At 40.0% G+C, this 18,994-nt stretch overlaps 1 protein-coding gene across 1 annotated transcript in view; it reads left to right on the top strand.

Moving 5' to 3' along the window:
• The window catches only part of LOC124718735 (glycoprotein-N-acetylgalactosamine 3-beta-galactosyltransferase 1-like), a 51,848-nt gene extending 33,194 nt beyond the window's left edge, over positions 1–18,654 (top strand). Inside the window, exons 5-6 of the mRNA XM_047244351.1 lie at positions 16,460–16,578; positions 18,517–18,654. Of these exons, the coding sequence (XP_047100307.1) occupies positions 16,460–16,578; positions 18,517–18,654 (257 nt within the window). The remainder of the gene's footprint in view (positions 1–16,459; positions 16,579–18,516) is intronic.
• Positions 18,655–18,994: the final 340 nt, after the last annotated feature.

Genomic DNA, 18,994 nt, shown 5'->3' with positions numbered 1-18,994 from the left:
ACAAGTTACAGCTTGATAAATTGAAGTACATCATAAGCCTGAGAGAAAGTTTCCATTGCAAATTGGTAATAGCACATACTACAAATACAATGTGTCATATCTAAGTTACAATGTAAAAAAAAAGTTTACATTACAGAATTCATTAAGAGAATGGAAAGAGTTTTCCAAAAGATAATCCTTTAATTTACTTTTAAACTGTGGCATTACAATGGTAAGATCTTTTATGTTTGATGGGAGTGCATAAACCACCTTTATGCTTGGGTAGTGTATCCTTTACTGTGTACTGGACTCAAATTTTTCTATCACCATGCAAGTCATGTATTGACCTTGTGTCATAGTCATGAAAGGCACCATTCGTTCTCAGTTAAAAAGTACATAAGGGATACAATGTTTTGTGAGGTCATTGTTAATATCTTGCATAATTTAAAAAGATTTCTTTGTGAATGATTTCTGTTAGCTCACAATTCATTTTGCTCTTTTTCGAATGACAGATACTTTATTGCCATTGGTTAGTTATCCCAAAATACTAGGCCATAGCACAAGGATGAAAACGGCCAAAATAAGCAGCCTTATCAGCGTCAGTATTAGCAGCCAATGCTGTAAAATGTAGAGCATAGTTTGCTGAGCTAAGTCTTTTTCTCACGTCCAAAATATGGCAAGACCAATTGGCGATATGGAGGCCTAAAAGTTTTCAAGAATAAACTTGCTGTATATCTTGATCATTACAGCTTAGGCTTAAGTCTTCTTGAATTTTCTGAGATCCATGGAAATGAATGTACTGTTTTTTAAGTGAGGCCATTGCACCTGAACTTCCTTGGAGATCATGGAACACAAAGTTGGCAGATGCTGTAATGTCATTATCAGGTGTTTTTTCAGCTAAAAGTGATTTATCAGGGTAAATTTGCTAGAAACTTTCAAGCAAACGGAAATGTCAGTAATAAAAATAAGAAAGAGCACATATTAATGCTGACTGTTGATATTGGCCAAAATCTCTCACTTACATCATGAAACTTCATAGCATTTCATACATCTTCGGTGATTTAACAATATTGATTTGTCTATCGACTGAACCAACTGGTTCACTGCATAGCAATATTTTGGTACTAAAACCCTGAAGACCCAGAAGCCCTTCCTAGTATTTGGTATGTCAAATGTAGACTTTAATAACTAATATTTACTGAAGAAAGTTCTGAGTTTCATGCCATAACACATGTGGTTTCCCTACGTATTGACTGGCAAGTAAGATTCACTCACAGGGCTCACATACTTCTCCCGATTCACTGTTGCACCGTATGGTCAACTCATCACCATTATCTTCATGGAAATCAGGTTGCTACTCTCTGCCATCTTATTCTCGAGAGCTGCTTAAGGCAGTGAATTACTTCTACTATCTGCCACATTCTATTAAATGTGAAATGTAGAATATGTTTGTGAATCTTATAACTGAAGCAGCATGTGGGTACCAGCATGGTATTTGCCTAATCAGATGTAGGTAATCGCCTAAGTATAACATCCAGGCTGGATGGCAAACTGAACCTCATCATTAATCCAATGGGTGGATCCGTATGGGGCTCACACATCTCCCCAATTCCCAGAAGCGATGTGCTAATGTGCATGACTGTATGGCTACCTAGGTGGATCAGCTTTTTCTGTAAAGCAACAAGATATTGAACTGTGCACAAAGCACGTATACAAGGGGGGACCCAAAAATAATCTGAATTTCTTTCTAGAAAGCATATACTTTATTGTTTTCAAATACAACCTTCATCTCCTTTGAAGTACTCTCCATTAGCATTAATACACTTGTCCAAACGTTCATTCCAGTGTTTGAAGCACCTTTTAAATTCGTCCTCTTTGATATCTGCTAACACTTTCATGAAACTGCGTTTTACGTCTTCCACCTCTGCAAAACACTTCCCTCTCAAGTCTCTTTTCGTCCTCAGGAATAGGAAGAAGTCCAAGGGTGCTAAATCTGGCGAATAGGGCATGTGGGTCAAGGTAGTTGTGTGCACGGGAGTGTTGTCGTGATGTAGGAATCACATGCCAGAATCCCACAAAGCCGAACGTTTTCACGACAAACTTCTGCAAAGCCGTTTCATAACCTCCAAATATAATTGTTGGTTTACTGTCTCGTTTTCAGGGACAAATTCAGAGTGTACAATCCCTTTGATGTCAAAAAAACAGATCAACATCGTTTTCACGTTCGATTTCAGTTGTCGAACTTTTTTTGGTCAAGGTGAGCCAGGTGACTTCCATTGTGATGGCTGTTGTTTACTTTCTGGATTGTACCCACAGCACCATGACTCATCACCTGTAATGATTTTGTTGAAAAAAATGTGGATGAATGCGACGATCCCTTTGATCTCCGGTAAGAAGCTTCGGCATGAATTTTGCTGCCACTCTTTGCATCCCCAAATCGACGGTCGAGATGCACCGAATTTAGCTCCAGGGCAACCCAGACAAGTTCTTGAGTCGGTCGACTGTTCTGTGTTGATCTTCACTGATGAGATCACGGATTTTGTTGATGTTGTCTTCGCTTCGAGCAGTCGAAGGTCGACTGGAACGGGGCTGATCTTCAACCGCCATTTCTCCCTTTTTAAACCGAGAAAACTTGTGTTTTACTAAGAGCACAGTCTTTGTAGGCTGTCTGAATCATCCCAACAGTTTCTGCTGCATTCTTGCCGAGCAAGAAACAAAACTTCACTTCCGCATGTTGTTCGTAAGAACTAGCCATTTCCTCGTGTCACATCTGCAGTGTATGCACGCTCAAAGAACTGCCAAAGAAACCACACTTCTCAGAGTTGGGTGACACCGTGTGGCAGAATCACTCAGCAGAGCTCCTACTACAACCCTCTGGCGGCGCAGCCTGCGACTACAAGTACACGATGTGCAGCATTACGATTCTGGTTACTTTTGGCTCCCCCCTCGTATGTTGTCCCAGTGGTGGACACCACTGACAGAGAAGTTTGTAAAAGCTTTTGCTTTATGGGTCATATACTAAACAACTGATATGAGATTCTGGAGTTCATGAAGCTTCCAGATGTTTTCAGGAAGTCAAAAGAAATTCTTTTTATTGATGAATTTACAAGAGGTAAAAAAGTTACTGTACTGTAATATTAAAGTCATCAGGGTCAGCTAAATTAGAATGGATCTGGGATAAAATGGAAAAATAATCATCTTCCTGTAAGATCATGCACCTGCCTTTAAATGTTTTCTTCTCTGAGGAGGCTGAAGCATGAATTGTTGGAATAGTCAGCATATTTGTGACCTTCAGACTTCCACCAGTTCCAAAATCTAAAAATTTGTCGCTAGAAAACACTTTGAGTTGAATGTACAGATTTGGGCAGCTGTAGATGGGTACTGGAAGGACTTAATTGAGTAAATTTGATATTAGGTTTCAAAATCAATTACAGTAAGGATAAAATAATGTTTTATTAAACACTGTGGAAGTATAAATTAACAGTTGAGTCATAGATCAAGAGAGTAAGTTTTGCATTTAGAGCAGTTGAATACAATGACAGGATGGATAGCAGAACAAATATATAAAAGACTCAAACTGGTCTGAAGCACTTTTGTTTGGGAAACTAAATAGTTCTCGAAGCAAGCTTCAGATGTTTATAAACAGGAAATATTACAATCAGTGTGTGTTACCAATTCTGATTTGGGCAGTGTGACATGGATGGTATTCTTCTTTTGTTTCACGAGACTTTGGAATAAGTTAAACCAATCACTTTTTAATGGTCTTTCCTTTCTTTTATCCCAGTATTGTTTCATTCTTTCTGGGGTTCTTTTCATTTCTTCCTGAGAGATATAATTTGTTTGGTTTCGATTTTTCACTTTGAACCACTTTTCATTGTCTTTGTTTTTCCCTTTTTGTGCCATTTTATCAGTGAGGATCTTTTATGTGATCTGGATTCTTTTAAATTCTTCCTAAAACCAGTGTGGTAGTTTTTTCCTTGCAGAAGCAGTAGAAAATTTGTTTTGGTCAACCTAATTGTGTTCATCTACATCTACATCTACATACATACTCCGCAATCCACCATACGGTGCATGACAGAGGGTACCTTGTACCACAACTAGCATCTTCTCTCCCTGTTCCACTCCCAAACAAAATGAGGGAAAAATGACTGTCTATATGCCTCTGTATGAGCCCTAATCTCTCTTATCTTATCTTTGTGGTCTTTCCGCGAAATGTAAGTTGGCGGCAGTAAAATTGTACTGCAGTCAGCTTCAAATGCTGGTTCTCTAAATTTCCTCAGTAGTGATTCACAAAAAAAAGAATGCCTTCTTTCTGCTAGAGACTCCCACCCGAGTTCCTGAAGCATTTCCGTAACACTTGTGTGATGATCAAACCTACCAGTAACAAATCTAGCAGCCCACTCTGAATTGCTTCTATGTCCTCCCTCAATCCGACCTGATAGGGATCCCAAATGCTCGAGCAGTACTCAAGAATAGGTCATATTAGTGTTTTATAAGTGGTCTCCTTTACAGATGAACCACATCTTCCCAAAATTCTACCAATGAACTGAAGATGACTATACGCTTTCCCCACAACTGCCATTACATGCTTGTCCCACTTCATATCACTCTGCAATGTTACGCCCAAATATTTAATCGACCTGACTGTGTCAAGTGCTACACTACTAATGGAGTATTCAAACATTATGGGATTCTTAATTTACATTTATCTATATTTAGAATTAGCTGCCATTCTTTACACCAATCACAAATCCTGCCCAAGTCATCTTGTATCCTCCTGTGGTCACTCAACAATGACACCTTCCCGTACACCACAGCAACATCAACAAGCAGCCGCACATTGCTATCCACCCTATCCACCCTACCACACTTCCCTGGGGCACTCCAGATGATACCCTCACTTCCGATGAATGCTCCCCATTGAGGACAAGGTACTGGGTTCTATTACTTAAGAAGTCTCCAAGCGACTCACATACTTGGGAACCAATCCCATATGCTCGTACCTTAGTTAGGAGTCTGTGGTGGGGCACTGAGTCAAATGCTTTCCAGAAGTCAAGGAGTATGGCATTCGTCTGATACCCTTCATCCATGGTTCGCAAGATATCATGTGAAAAAAGGGTGAGTTGCATTTCACAGGAGCAATGCTTTCTAAAGCCGTGCTGATGCGTGGACAGCAACTTCTCTGTCTCAAGGAAATTCATTATATTTGAACTGAAAATATGTTCGACAATCCTGCAACAAATCAATGTTAAGGATATTGGTCTGTAATTTTGAGGATCCGTCCTTCTACCCTTCCTATATACAGGCATCACTTGCGCTTTTTTCCAGTCGCTCGGTACTCTATGTTGGGCAAGAGATTCACGATAAATGCAAACTAAGTAAGGAGCCAATGCAGTAGAGTACTCTCTGTAAAACCAAATTGGAATCCCATCAGGACCTGGTGATTTATTTATTTTCAACCCATTCAGCTGCTTCACAACCCCAGGGATGTCTATCACTATGTCCTCCATACGGGAATCTGTACGAGACTCAAACAGCGGTACATTTGTATGATCCTCCTGCGTGAAAGATTTCTCAAATGCTAAATTTAAAATTTCAGCTTTCGTTTTGCTGTCTTCCATTGCCAGGCCAGACTGATCAGTGAGTGACTGGATGGAAGCCGTCAACCCGCTTACCGATTTTACGTAAGACCAGAATTTCCTTGGGTTTTCAGCAAGATCTTTTGCTAAGGTATGACGGTGGTAGTGGCTGAATACTTCACGCATCGCTCTTTTTACAGCAGCACGAATTGTTACTAACTTCTGCCTGTCCTCATTCTCCTGATCTTTCTTGTACCACGAGTGCAACTGCCTTTGCTTCCTGAGCATTCTCTGAATTGCACTGTTAAACAATGGTGGGTCTTTTCTGTCCGTAACCCACTTTTTCGGGCACATACTTGTCCAATGCGTGATTTACAATGTGTTTAAAATTTGCCCATAATTCTTCCAAGTCCATCGCACCGGAAGTAAATGAAGTCGATTCACTTACTAAGTGGGGTGCTAACAAATGCTTATCTGCTCTTTCTAATAAGAATACTCTCCTAGCATTCTTGACCGTCTTTCGTAACCATAGTTGTAATGACAACATTGTGATCGCTAATCCCTGTCTCAACACTGACACTGTCGATGAGGTCTGGTCAGTTCATGGCTACCAGATCTAAAATATTTCCATTATATGTTGGCTGTCGATTTAGCTGCTCAAGACAGTTTTCAAATAATGTGTTCAAAAGTAACTCACACGACGGCTTGTCTGTACCACCTGTAATGAATCCATAGACACCCCAGTTTATACTAGGTAAGTTGAAGTCGCCTCCGACTAATACAGAATGATCCGGGTACTTCTGCGATACAGAATGTAGACTCCCTCTGAATGATTCTAGAACTGTCTCGGTGGAACCTGGTGGCCGGTAATAACACCCCACAATTAACTTTATTTCCCCTAGCCCTGTTAAACGTGTCCAGATAACTTCACAATCACACTCTACTTTGACCTTAGTAGACACAATGTTTTTGTCAACTGCAATGAAGACACCACCTCCTATGGCGTCTAATCTGTCTTTGCGATACACGTTCCAACCCTCACTAAATATTTCAGAACTTCCTATCTCAGTTTTCAGCCATGTCTCAGTCCTGAGAATAATTTGCGCGCCACATGCTTCCTGGAGGGCAGTAAATTCAGGAACTTTATTCCGAACACTCTGAAAATTTACTGCTATTATCTTGATAACTGAAGCGTCTTTACACTGAGCACGTCCTGATTTCCCTGCCTGCACGTCGACTCGTGAGTGTTCATCAGGACACCTCGCACTCCTAGCCTAAAAAACCACCATGTGCACGCCACAAGTACTCTGCTACCCCAGTAGCCCCTTCCTTTGTGTAGTGCACCCCTGACCTATCTAGGGGCATCCTACAATTCCCCACCCAATAGCACAAGTCTAGAAATCTGCAGCCAAGACCGTCACAGAGTCGACAAAGCCTCTGGTTGAGACCCTCCACTTGGCTCCAAACCAAAGGACCCCGATCCGCTCTGCGGATGTGTCGATAAAAATGAAATCTTCTTTTCCTCAATGTGCCTGAGAGTTTTCCAGTTATTTGGTAAACGTGTTTATTTGTGATGTGGACTACTTTGTTTTATGGAACCCGGACCTAGACTTATTCCTCATACCTTCCTTTCATTCCTCTCAAGCCTTGCAATTGGGCTATAATTGCTGGTGCCCAGTGTTCCACATGCATACAGGGCTTCTGTTTTGGGACCCATGTTATAGCATCTGTATTTGGCATTCAATGAGAGGACCTTTCCTTACATGTGTTTGGTGAATCGGAAGCCCAGCTCAGCTTCATTACTTCTGGATTGCATTGTCTTCTTCTCGAGGGCATTGCTACAGGCCCATTCTCCAAGATATCCGAATTCTTTGACTATGTCTATTCTTTTTCCTGCTTCAAAAAGTTTCAGTGTTTTTTTGTGTTTTTCCTTATTTTGGTCTTTTTGAAGGAAATGTTGAGATCTATTTTATCTGCTTATTTTTGTAGTTCAACAATCTCTTCTTTCGCATCTTCCCAAATCTCAATTAGAAGGGCAACATCATCTACAGAAATTAAGAAACTGACTTTGGTGCATGTTTTTCATAACTAGTTGGATTCTGTGGTATTTGCAGCATTACACAGAGATGTGAGCTTTTAATTGAGAACCATTCAAAAACTATACATTATCTAGCGAGCAGTGGGGAGGTCTAAGATGCAAACTGACTGCTGAGAGTGACCCGGAAAGGCGGGGAGGAGGGGGGGGGGGGGGGGGGGGGGATCAAGAGACAGATTGAAGCAAGAGACACAATGAAGACAGTAATGAAAATTAAGACAAGGTGGATGGGTCTAAGGACATGGTAAAAGTAATGGTATTATTTGTACTACTACTTTCATCCAGATACTGACATTTCTTTACTCTATACTTTTCAATTGATACTTTAAGTCATATGAGTACTTTATAGTAGGTATCATATCGAATGAGCCTGGTAATGATTTCTGCTTGTGTCTGTATGTGTGGATGGATATGTGCGTGTGTGCGAGTGTATACCTGTCCTTTTTTCCCCCTAAGGTAAGTCTTTCCGCTCCCGGGATTGGAATGACTCCTTACCCTCTCCCTTATAACCCACTTCCTTTCGTCTTCCCCTCTCCTTCCCTCTTTCCTGATGAGGCAACAGTTTGTTGCGAAAGCTTGAATTTTGTGTGTATGTTTGTGTTTGTTTGTGTGTCTATCGACCTGCCAGCGCTTTTGTTCGGTAAGTCACCTCATCTTTGTTTTTTATATATATATATATATAATGGAGGGAGGCATTCCACGTGGGAGGGATATATCTGGAAGCGGGGATGATGTGACTTGCCGGGCGAAGGCGCTGGCGGGTCGATGGACACACGGACGGACACAGGCACGCACGCGGGATTCCGGCTTTCGCGGCAAACTGTTGCCTCGTTGGGGGGGAGGGGGGGGAGGGAAGGACGAGGGGATATGGGTTTTGGGGGAGAGGGTGGGGGGTCATACCGGTCCTGGGAGCGGGGGGACTTGCCTTGGGGGAGGGGGGGGGGGGGGGGGGGGAGCGACGGGTGTATACAGACTGCTTGTGACTGTATATGTGTGGATGGATATGTGTGTGTGTGCGAGTGTATACCCGTCCTTTTTTCCCCCTAAGGTAAGTCTTTCCGCTCCCGGGATTGGAATGACTCCTTACCCTCTCCCTTAAAACCCACATCCTTTCGTCTTTCCCTCTCCTTCCCTCTTTCCTGATGAGGCAACAGTTTGTTGCGAAAGCTTGAATTTTGTGTGTATGTATGTGTCTGTTTGTGTTTCTATTGACCTGCCAGCGCTTTCGTATGGTAAGTCACATCATCTTTGTTTTTAAATATATGGAGAATTGGTAATATATTCTAAATAGCTTAAAGTTATTATACAGCACTCAAAATATGCTGCACAAAACGGAACCTCACATCTAACAACAGCCAAACCTGTAGAAAATGGTGTAAATTATTGACAGTGGATGCTTCTAAATTATATCACTAGACTAAAGTATTGACCAAAAAAGCATTGTGTGTTCATAATACACTATCTTCTACATACAATACTATCTCCTAGTAATTAATACATAAATATGACTCACTTGAAGCACTTTGCAATAGGCCTACTATCTGGACTGTTTTCTGATGTAGTGCATGATTCCAATGATAGAGGGTAGCAAAAAGTATTAAACGCAAAGGAACAGATGTCCACTAAAGAGGTCCCAGGGCTCTAAGGTGAATGACGTCATTTGCTGGTATAGAATATGTAAAAATGTTGTGTCCAATACATTGGACACTGGATTCCTTGGCTTTTGCCTTGATACTTTTTCCTCTGCCCTTTGAATGGATACCCTTCATTCAACTTTTGACCCAATCTGTCTCTAGATTAGTGCATATTAATCATGAATCATAACCAGATGTACACAAAACATTGCAGTACCCACATCCTGCAAGACCTCACTTAGAGATGGTTCAAATGGCTCTAAGCACTATGGAACTTAGCATTTGAGATCATCAGTCTCCTAGACTTAGAACTACTTAAACCTAACTAACCTAAGGACGACACACACATCCATGCCCGAGGCAGGATTCGAACCTGCCACCGTAGCAGTAGCACAATTCCGGACTGAAGGGCCGAGAACCACTCGGCCACAGCGACCAGCTCACTTAGAGAAAACTACACAATGTGCAGAGATGGCTGTAGACCTTCCTTTGTGTTGACCATCATGTCAGTGTGAATGTGGAGGGGCACCACATTTGTTTTTAAATTTATTTTTTTAACACTGTAATCTGTAGCGTTATTTCTAAAATGCTTTCCTGGAACTTGGTACCAGCTGCAGTGTTGGGGCAACAAAAATTTGATTTTCAATATTCATGTAATTATTGGCTGAATTTAAACATTTAAAATGCTCATTAAGAGGCATAATATTATATTAAATATTTAACACAATAAGACAAGTATTACACTTAGAAACAGGGTGTTTGTCTGGAAGAAGCGTATCTGACAGTGCGCAAATACTCCAAACTTTATTCATCTAGTATTTGAGAATGAGAGCACTTAATGACTTCGAACAAACTTTAAGCATAACTCAAACATTTTCTAAAGTTTTTCTCACTTACATACTTATAGACAAGTATTTAACACATTAATTCATTTGTAAAGTAATCAGACATTGAAGATATTTTATATGTGGTAGTTCACTTTTTTAAAGAATCAGGGGTTTACTGGTATAATATAAATGACAGTAGTTAAAAATGAATGATCAGGGTCTTATTCAACTGTTCACTATCAGGAAATCTTTGAAATGATCCTGATAGGCACTTGCAGGTCATGTTGAATCAGTATGAGCAACTATCGGCATTAAGCGCCACAGTCACAAAATGGTGATGAAGACTTTTCTTACTTGTGAACAATATCTGCACATCTTCTGTGGGGCATTCTGCTGCAAGTCAGAGTAGTCCAAACTGCCCAAGGGTTGCAAAATCCAATCCCTCTATAGGGGACACTAGCACACAGTGGACACATCTTTTTTTGTTTTGTTTTAGAATAGTGGGTTAATTTCATGTCATGTAGAAAGCCAATGCCATATAGTATCTACATTAATTTACCCATTTTGTTCTGATTAAAACTACAAACAGAATAACTGACAGCAAAGTGATGTGGAAATGTCCCCTCTACCCGCATCATCGTGGGGCACCCTGAGCATTAGTGGTGAGCACAGTGGGCAACAGTAAAAAAAAAATCCATAAACAGACTGGAAATGTTAATTTGCTTTGGAAACATTATTTGATACTTTGTATTTGTACATAATAAATACGACTTTGTAATTAGTGGTGTCAGTTTTACAATTAACATTGGCTTTCTATCAATTCCAATCTCTTCTAAAATAGTAAATAACGTTTGTTTGTTGAAACTGCCTCATTAAATTTACCATTTTCAGCAATTTAATAATATAGCAACCTAACCTTTATTTTAATGGCAGTGACCTAATGAACAAGTGCTAATTGGTTTTAACAGCTGCGGAAGTTGTTTAAATTGGATTTTGGCTGCTCAATAATACCATTTCAAGGAGAGAAGACTTAACAGTAATTAAAGACGCAAAAATATGCACTATGTCAAGCAATATATCCTTATTAAACACAACAGGAAACAGTTACTACTATTGACATACTCATCTTCTCACAGCTAATCTCAGCACAGTTCAAATACATTCAAATATCATCACACACTGCCATAATAATCTGCACACATTACACTTTCTGCAGTCCATTGGCTGGTGCGGTAGAAATAACACGTACTGTCAGCACTGCATACTAATAATCGCCTTTCGGTAAACATACTTTGTCACTGTTCAGTATGTTTCTTACATTTGTTGGGGGCCAACCTATGGCAATGGGGACACACACTCAGCCAGTACAATATTCCTCCTCCCACTACACCATTGCATCATGACACTCACTGACTCAGTTACATCTCACTGATAACAATATCATTGGCTGGGTGCTCTCAGCATTTGACTATCAATTCTTGGCCTATCCTCAACTGATGCAAGTAAAATGGTTATCTCTTAAGTAAGGACAATGGTTCCCTCACACTGTCGCTCAAGACTTATGCCTTTTTGAAATCAACAAAAATGTTACTGTTGTGTTCTGGCAGCTTTCTGCTCTTGTTTTCAAACTGCTCTTGAGGTTGAATATCTGCTCCATGCATGAGACACCTTTTTTCCACACTTTTATTTTTCTCTTTAAAGCTAGTGGAAATTGACTATCTTTCTTTATTATAGATAGAGTTTGAAAACAGAGATTGAGAGATTGTACTAGAGAGTATCCAATATTTTATGGAAAACTAACTGTGCCTGACATGCATTGCAATGCCCTTTTTTCCTTTGCAAATAGGTACCCTTAAGCATTGGAATAAAGCCAGTTTCAGTGCAGCCTGCATTGTTGTCAGATCTCCTCTATCCACTTCTCCCCAACAACCTCACCCCGTCAGCTCTCCTCCTCCCTTCTATGCCAATTGGATGAGGTGCAGATTGCAGGAAATACAAAATTGGGGAATGGGGCACCACCTAATTGGTTTGGGATAACAGTGCAACCTGCACATTTCCCAGAATTTTCCAAGATGACAGATAAAACATGACACCATAATCAAACATGGATGATCCAAGATGGCGGAAGGTCCATCAAGAAGTATTTATTTGAATCATGTATATACCATATCATGATAATAAACAGTGCTACAGGGCACCCCAGGTGCTATGCTAAGTATAAAATGCAAGGTAGGTCACTGGTTTTATGTTCTAAAACAATGATCTATAATCTTTTACAAGCACCACCACCACCATCAGATATGAAGAAGCAACTACCGTATTTACTCGAATCTAAGCCGCACTCAAATCTGAGCCGCACCTGAAAAATGAGAACGAAATAAAGGAAAAAAAAATTTCCCGAATCTAAGCCGCACGTGAAATTTGAGACTCTAAATTCGAGGGGAGAGAAAAGTTTTAGGCCGTACCTCCAAATGGAAACAAAGTTGGTCCATTGTAACACGAGACACAATTTAGGTCGAATGAATCACGATACAGCTACAGTAGTTTGGTTCGAGTTGTAAGCTTAGCACTTAAGCTTTACCAGGTAGCCATTGCTATACGTCAGGTGCTCCGTCCGTATTTATACGGGTACCGTTCCTTTTTCACGTGCTTCGTCTGGTTTGAATCGATTGCTTATTTTGCTTTGACCTGATAAGTGCCGTTCTCTTTTTTATAGGTGTTTGCGTCACTCTAAGCTGAAAATGCATTACTGTTCTGTGTCGTGCATTGTTTGTCGCATTCTGATAGTGCGTGTTTACGGCCTGTCGCCGCTCGTGGCATGGCTCGCTTTTGTGCGCGCTACCGCCGCTTACAATAAAATAAAAGACAGGAATTGTCTCTAACCAAAACAACGGCAAGAGACTGCTATTTGTTGTTACTTACACTGCTGCTTTCTTTGATAATGATCAACAAGAACCAAATAATAGACGGCGTATGATAGAATTTGTTCCAAACGAGACTTTAGCGAAAATTTTTCTCCGTTGGAAAATATTTGCAGACGCCTCTTTAGTACATTACATTCTGCACAGATGTTAGTCATCCTAGATTCGTGCTTCATTTATGATTGTATCACTATTCAGCATAAGAATAATACGAATATAAACATTACATAATATGTATATTCTTCCGCGTTTGCTGTTGTCTCACTCTAGTTTCGTAGTTTATTACGCAGACAGGATTTCAATGAGATAGCAGCAAACACGAAAGAATACGCGGCATAATGTTTACATTCTTCTACCTTTTCTTTTAATTTATTTACTGACAGATAGGTTTTGACGCCAGTATTTATCTTTGTGCCTGCAAAGCATGCCTGTCTAGTGCTACAAGCTACATATATTAGACGGCAGAAGTTAGTTGTGGCGGCACCTACCAACATTTTTCAGAACTTCTGCATACTTTGCACTCAATTCTAAGCCGCACGCGGTTTTTTGGATTACAAAAACCGGAAAAAAAGTGCGGCTTAGATTCGAGTAAATACTGGGGTGCCTTCCAGAGTGATCTACTATGTCATATATGATGTCTCCTTCTCTCACAGAAGTGCTTCAGTCAGCCAAATGTGCACTTTGGTGACAGCCACCACTATTGCACTTAAGCTGCAGCAATCATAAAAATAGGACATCTAAACCACGCAGAGAAAGACGTTGAAAAAAATATGTAACAGGTGCCTTTCCTTGTCATTATAATTGACTATCCAGATGATTGCCAAGACCATTTACTGAATCACTATAATATATCACCCAATTATGACTACTCAGGGGTTCAGTATGCCACTTGGGTTTCCAAGAAGTGTGTTATAATTTTTTCATTCTGATGGCTAAGGTGACTTCTTGTAATATGTGGGAGATTTGGATTTGATTCCTGGTCCGCCACAATTTTTCAGGTGTTGCAAATAGCTGACATTAATATATGCTCACAGACTGTGAATTTTTTTGTAATATTCATTTTTGTGTATTAAGTAAATATCAGCATCTCATAGTATCAATACTTTTCTTTTGGTGCTATTATGAATATTGCAATACTACTCATGAGTAAAGTATTGATTTTTTATTTTTAATACCACATCGGAGGATGACTCATAGCAAATGGAGAAAATAGATTCTTTGCTGCATTCAAATAGACAGCTGGTTGACAGTGTTAATGATGGTGACGTCATTGCAGACTGCCAAGCTTTCATCTTGCCTTCTTAGGAAGCAATATTGTCATCTGCCTCCCTAACATGTCCTTATACTCAGTTTTAATATTTGCCAAGAATTTTTTTTAAATTTCGTTCTCTACCATAGGTGTTCACAAGGAAGGGAAGGGGGGTAGAGGGGGTAAGGGGGGGAAGGGGTGAGCATCCTCCTAGAACCTCTGGTAGACTTTTTATTAATTTCAAAATTCTCACGTCTTCCCAGATCCTACTCAGCCACATGCAAGGGTTAACACAGCGGCTTTAGTAAATACTAAATTGTTTGATTGTCAGGTTGTTCATGGAAGATTGTACAGTTTTCTTGGCATGCCTGTGATTTCGAATTTGTTTTGTAACCTTGGAGGATGTGAACCTTTCCAGAACATTGCCAAAACAGAATGCCCTACCTTTTCTTTTCTCTACTGTTTCCTTGTACAGCCCTTAATAAGTTACAGAAAAGGACGCTTCCAACACCTAGCACAGTATAAACATGGCTGTAATGTACCTGTCTGACACCAATCCCCTATTCCCATGAGAACAGCCCCTTTGCTTGTCCACATCTTAATCTCTATACTATGCTTACATTTCATCTATTGTGACTTGCTGTGACTTTATTCAGTTTTATGCATTAGAGAAATTGTAGTAGAGAATGAGGAATATGGTCTTTCTGTACTGTATGACGCACAGTGTAGGCGCATTCATGTAATTTCATCTGTGGTCCAAAATCCAGAACAAAATACAAATTTCTGTGCTTAATGAAAGGAAAAAAGGATGAACTATCAAGGTCAAATGTAACTGGATCTTCTTAAACTATATGGGAAGCAACACTGCATGATATTCAGCCATGGTGTTGCGAGCTATGAGGTCAAGCTATCATGTCTACACAATAACTTGGCAAATCTTTGGACCATTTGGTTTGAGTGTTAGGCTGTTAAGAGTTGCTCCTATGTACCAATTTTAAGGCTGTTTTTGAAGGTTTCCTACATCCATGTACATATCTTTTTAAATAAAAATTCAAGCTGCATATGTTTGTGCTCGCAAAACCCGAAAATTAGTTACATGATTAACTTGAAGTTCTGACACAATGTTGCATTGGAGTACGTGTGTGTTTTTATATATGTACTGGAGTGTCATATCTAATGTATAACTAAATTAGAGAGATCCGATTCAGTTGTACTACTGAAGAAGATCTCTGTAAATTAATTATCATGCCTCTCAGTTGCGGATGTCCTACATACCAAACCTTGTTTAATATATCACTGTATATGTAATATATAAAGGGAAAAATTGTTAACAAAAATGTCAAAAAGTTCTTGACCAATTTACTTCCAATGTTAAACAATACTGTGTTACTTCAGAATCTAAATTTGCAGTAAAAATAAACAAGGCTAAAGTTCAGAGAGAGGGGAAGAGGAGATGGACAGAGAGGTGGAAGGAAATTGTCATAGAGCGCAAAAAGGAGGAGGCAGAGGGAGGTGGCAGAGGAGATGGAGAGAGGGGAGGATGTGATGGACAGAGAGAGAGGGAAGGAAGATGAGATAGACAAAGAAGGGGGGAAGAGGAGATGGACAGAGACAAGAAAGAGGAGGAGGAAATTAGGATATGCTTTCTATTTTTCCATTTAACAAGACTGGGCACCGCAATGCATGACTGGATACAGCTAGTTAATAATATAAAAACGTGTATCTTGGATATACCTATATGATATATGCTTCCCTTTGAAGTATAGCAGTAACTTGCCTTAAAAGAAATATTGACTGGGTAACCACCAAACTTTTAAGATACAGTAAGCATTGTTTACCTCCTGTAAAATTAATTTTGTGCAGCACATCACATTCTCAGACTCAAGTAGCCAGTAGTATCAAAAATTGAACTTTTGGGATGTTGCTGCTTGTTGAATAAATTCCTGTGGATGCCCATGTCCTCTACACCAAATGGTACTTGGTCTATTTGAGACAAGGCCTGTTGTAGGTCCCAGTGAGGCAGGAATGTGAATATTTGTGAGGGAATTTCCATTTTCATCACTTCCCTTACTACAAAGGAAACGTCCCCAAAACCTGGGCCACTGGTTAGGAAGTATTTTCTTATTTACTGCTTGAACATCACAAACAGCAGCCAACAGGTGTGTCTGTATGCAGTGCTGTGTATGGCAGCAGTGGGTGGGCAGTTCTTCATAGCCAAGGACGACTACGGCCTGTGTGCATTCTACGAGGTGCCACCAGAGGCACTCATGGAGGACGTCCTTCAGGGCAAGAGAGTGAGTATACTGTCAGAACATTCCATTCAGACATTGCTAAGTCACAGTACTATATATAAATCACCAGGTCACACCATTTCTTTAAATTTTATGTATTGCCTCTACCTGCTCAGATTTCTTTCATTATACACTCTAAAACAAAACAAAAAAGGGAGGCACCATGAAGGAATTATCTAAATGGGACAGAAATCAGTACATGTACGAGGGCTGTTCAATAAACAATGATCATAATTTTTTTATGGTCATAATTTCTCATGCTAAAATTTAATCTTAGGATATTCTGTTGGCTTAATGTGCAACAAACACACTGTAGTAGTTTCGCTGTTGGGACTCCTCCTTCCACTGGTGAGAGGCAAGGCCAGACACATTCAGGATCGCCTACCACTGTAATGGAGGTAACACACGAGGAACAATATGTGGCTTTGAAATTCTGCTTTCGCCTCAACAAATCTTCAGCTGATGCCTGTACAATGTTACAGGAGGCCTAAGGAGAGTCTATTCTTCCCTACAGCACAGCACAAAGGTGATTTAAAATGTTTAAAGAGGGGAGACAATCAATTTCAAAGAAAGGTGGACCCAGTGCTCCAGTTACTGCTCTTACAGAAGATCACTTTCTGAGATACTGAACATTTCATTGGGTACCACCCACATGTTGGTGACAGAAAAATTACACACGACACATATTTGTGTCCAATGGGTTCCAAGACTGTTGATTCCTTAACAAAAGGACATTTGCATGCAGGTCTGCATGCAGTTAAAGTTGATGTTAGAGGAAGATCTGGAGTTTCTTTAAAATGTAATCACTGCTGATGAGACTTGACTACATCATTTTGATCATTAGAGCAAACAGCAAAGCTCAGTGTGGAAATCTCCTTCATCACCAACCCCCCAAAAAAGCAAAAGTGGTTGCTTCTGCTGGGAAAGTTATGGTCATCTCATTCTTTGCTATTCATGGAATGGTTTATCAGCATGTTGAACCTGCACACATATCAGTAACTGGACAATACTACAGGGATATCCTTAAAACATTGAAAGGCCATATCAGGCACAAAAGACGACATTTTCGTGGAGCAGGCTGGATGCTGCACCACGATAATGTGTGGTCACATATTGCCAATGTTGTTGCTGAATATCTTGCAAAAATCAACGTGAAGTGCATCCATCACCCTCCCTATACTCTGGATGTAGCCCCATGGGACTTTTTTCTATTCCCTAACATGAAGAAACGCCTTCATGGGAGGTATTATCGATCATCAGAAGCAGTGGTGAGGGTTGCGGAGGCGATTTTGAAGGACCTCTCACAAAATGGTTTCCAGCATGTCTTTGAAGACTGGCTGAAATGCTGGGACAAGTGCATCACATTCATGGGAGATTATTTGGGAAGGATGGGTAAAAGCATGTTGTCAAAAAAAAAAAAAAAAAAAAAAAAAAAAAAAAAAAAAAAAAAAAAAATTATTATCACTCCTTATTGAACAGCCCTTGTATTGTATTTTATAGTACTGTGATGTACTTGTGCAGACAAACAAATGATTACAATTTCAGAAAAACTGGATGATTTATTCAAGAGAAAGAGTTTCACAAATTGAGCAAGCCAATAACACATCGGTTCACCTCTGCGTATTGTGCAAGAAGTTATTTGGCTTGACATTAATTGGTAGAGCTAGAAGCACCTTTTTATATGCATGACATGTTGATAATGATATATTAGTATATTATGATGGAATGTGGAAGGACAGCATCACGGAGGAACAAACTGCGTTCCAAGTTATTTGGCTTGACATTAATTGGTAGAGTTATAAGCACCTTTTTATGTGCATGACATGTTGATAATCATATATTAATATATGATGGAATGTGGAAGGACAGCACCACGGAGGAACAAACTGCATTCCAAGTGTCCCCTAGTTGTTGGTGAGCCAGTAGCTGCTGTATGTACAGGTGGACCAGTGCTGCTCGACGGAGCCCGCATTGTTCTCCGGCCTGCTGCCTGGTGAGCTGCGGGCAACCTACTACCTGCTGTACCGCCTCAAGCCGCGTCATCCCATAACCTGCGGCACTCTGCCAAGGCTCAAATAGCCTACCTCACAGGAGGTAGCAGAGATGCTGCTGCTCCCACCAAACTTCACTCTACATGTCTATAGATTTGTACATTAAAGCCTGAGGAGACAAATAACAGTTCCACCATGTTTCCATTTGTCTGTGTCAAATTATAAGATTTTTAAAATCTTTTTGTGTTTACAATAGCATCCGTGCGACAAGTATTAGAATGTAAATAATGGAAAATTGAGATGAACCATACATTTTGTATATTCTTTTTACAGTTCAAGGTGACAAAGTTCACTACCCCAATCAGTTATAATAAATGCACAATACCTTACAAATCGATTTAACTGTTTATTTTTTATTTTTCCATGCT

Source organism: Schistocerca piceifrons, chromosome 10 (genome assembly GCF_021461385.2).
Source record: "Schistocerca piceifrons isolate TAMUIC-IGC-003096 chromosome 10, iqSchPice1.1, whole genome shotgun sequence".
Lineage (NCBI taxonomy): Eukaryota > Metazoa > Arthropoda > Insecta > Orthoptera > Acrididae > Schistocerca > Schistocerca piceifrons.
The sequence above is the reverse complement of the archived record's forward strand: the minus strand, read 5'-3'. Positions and strand labels throughout refer to the sequence as shown.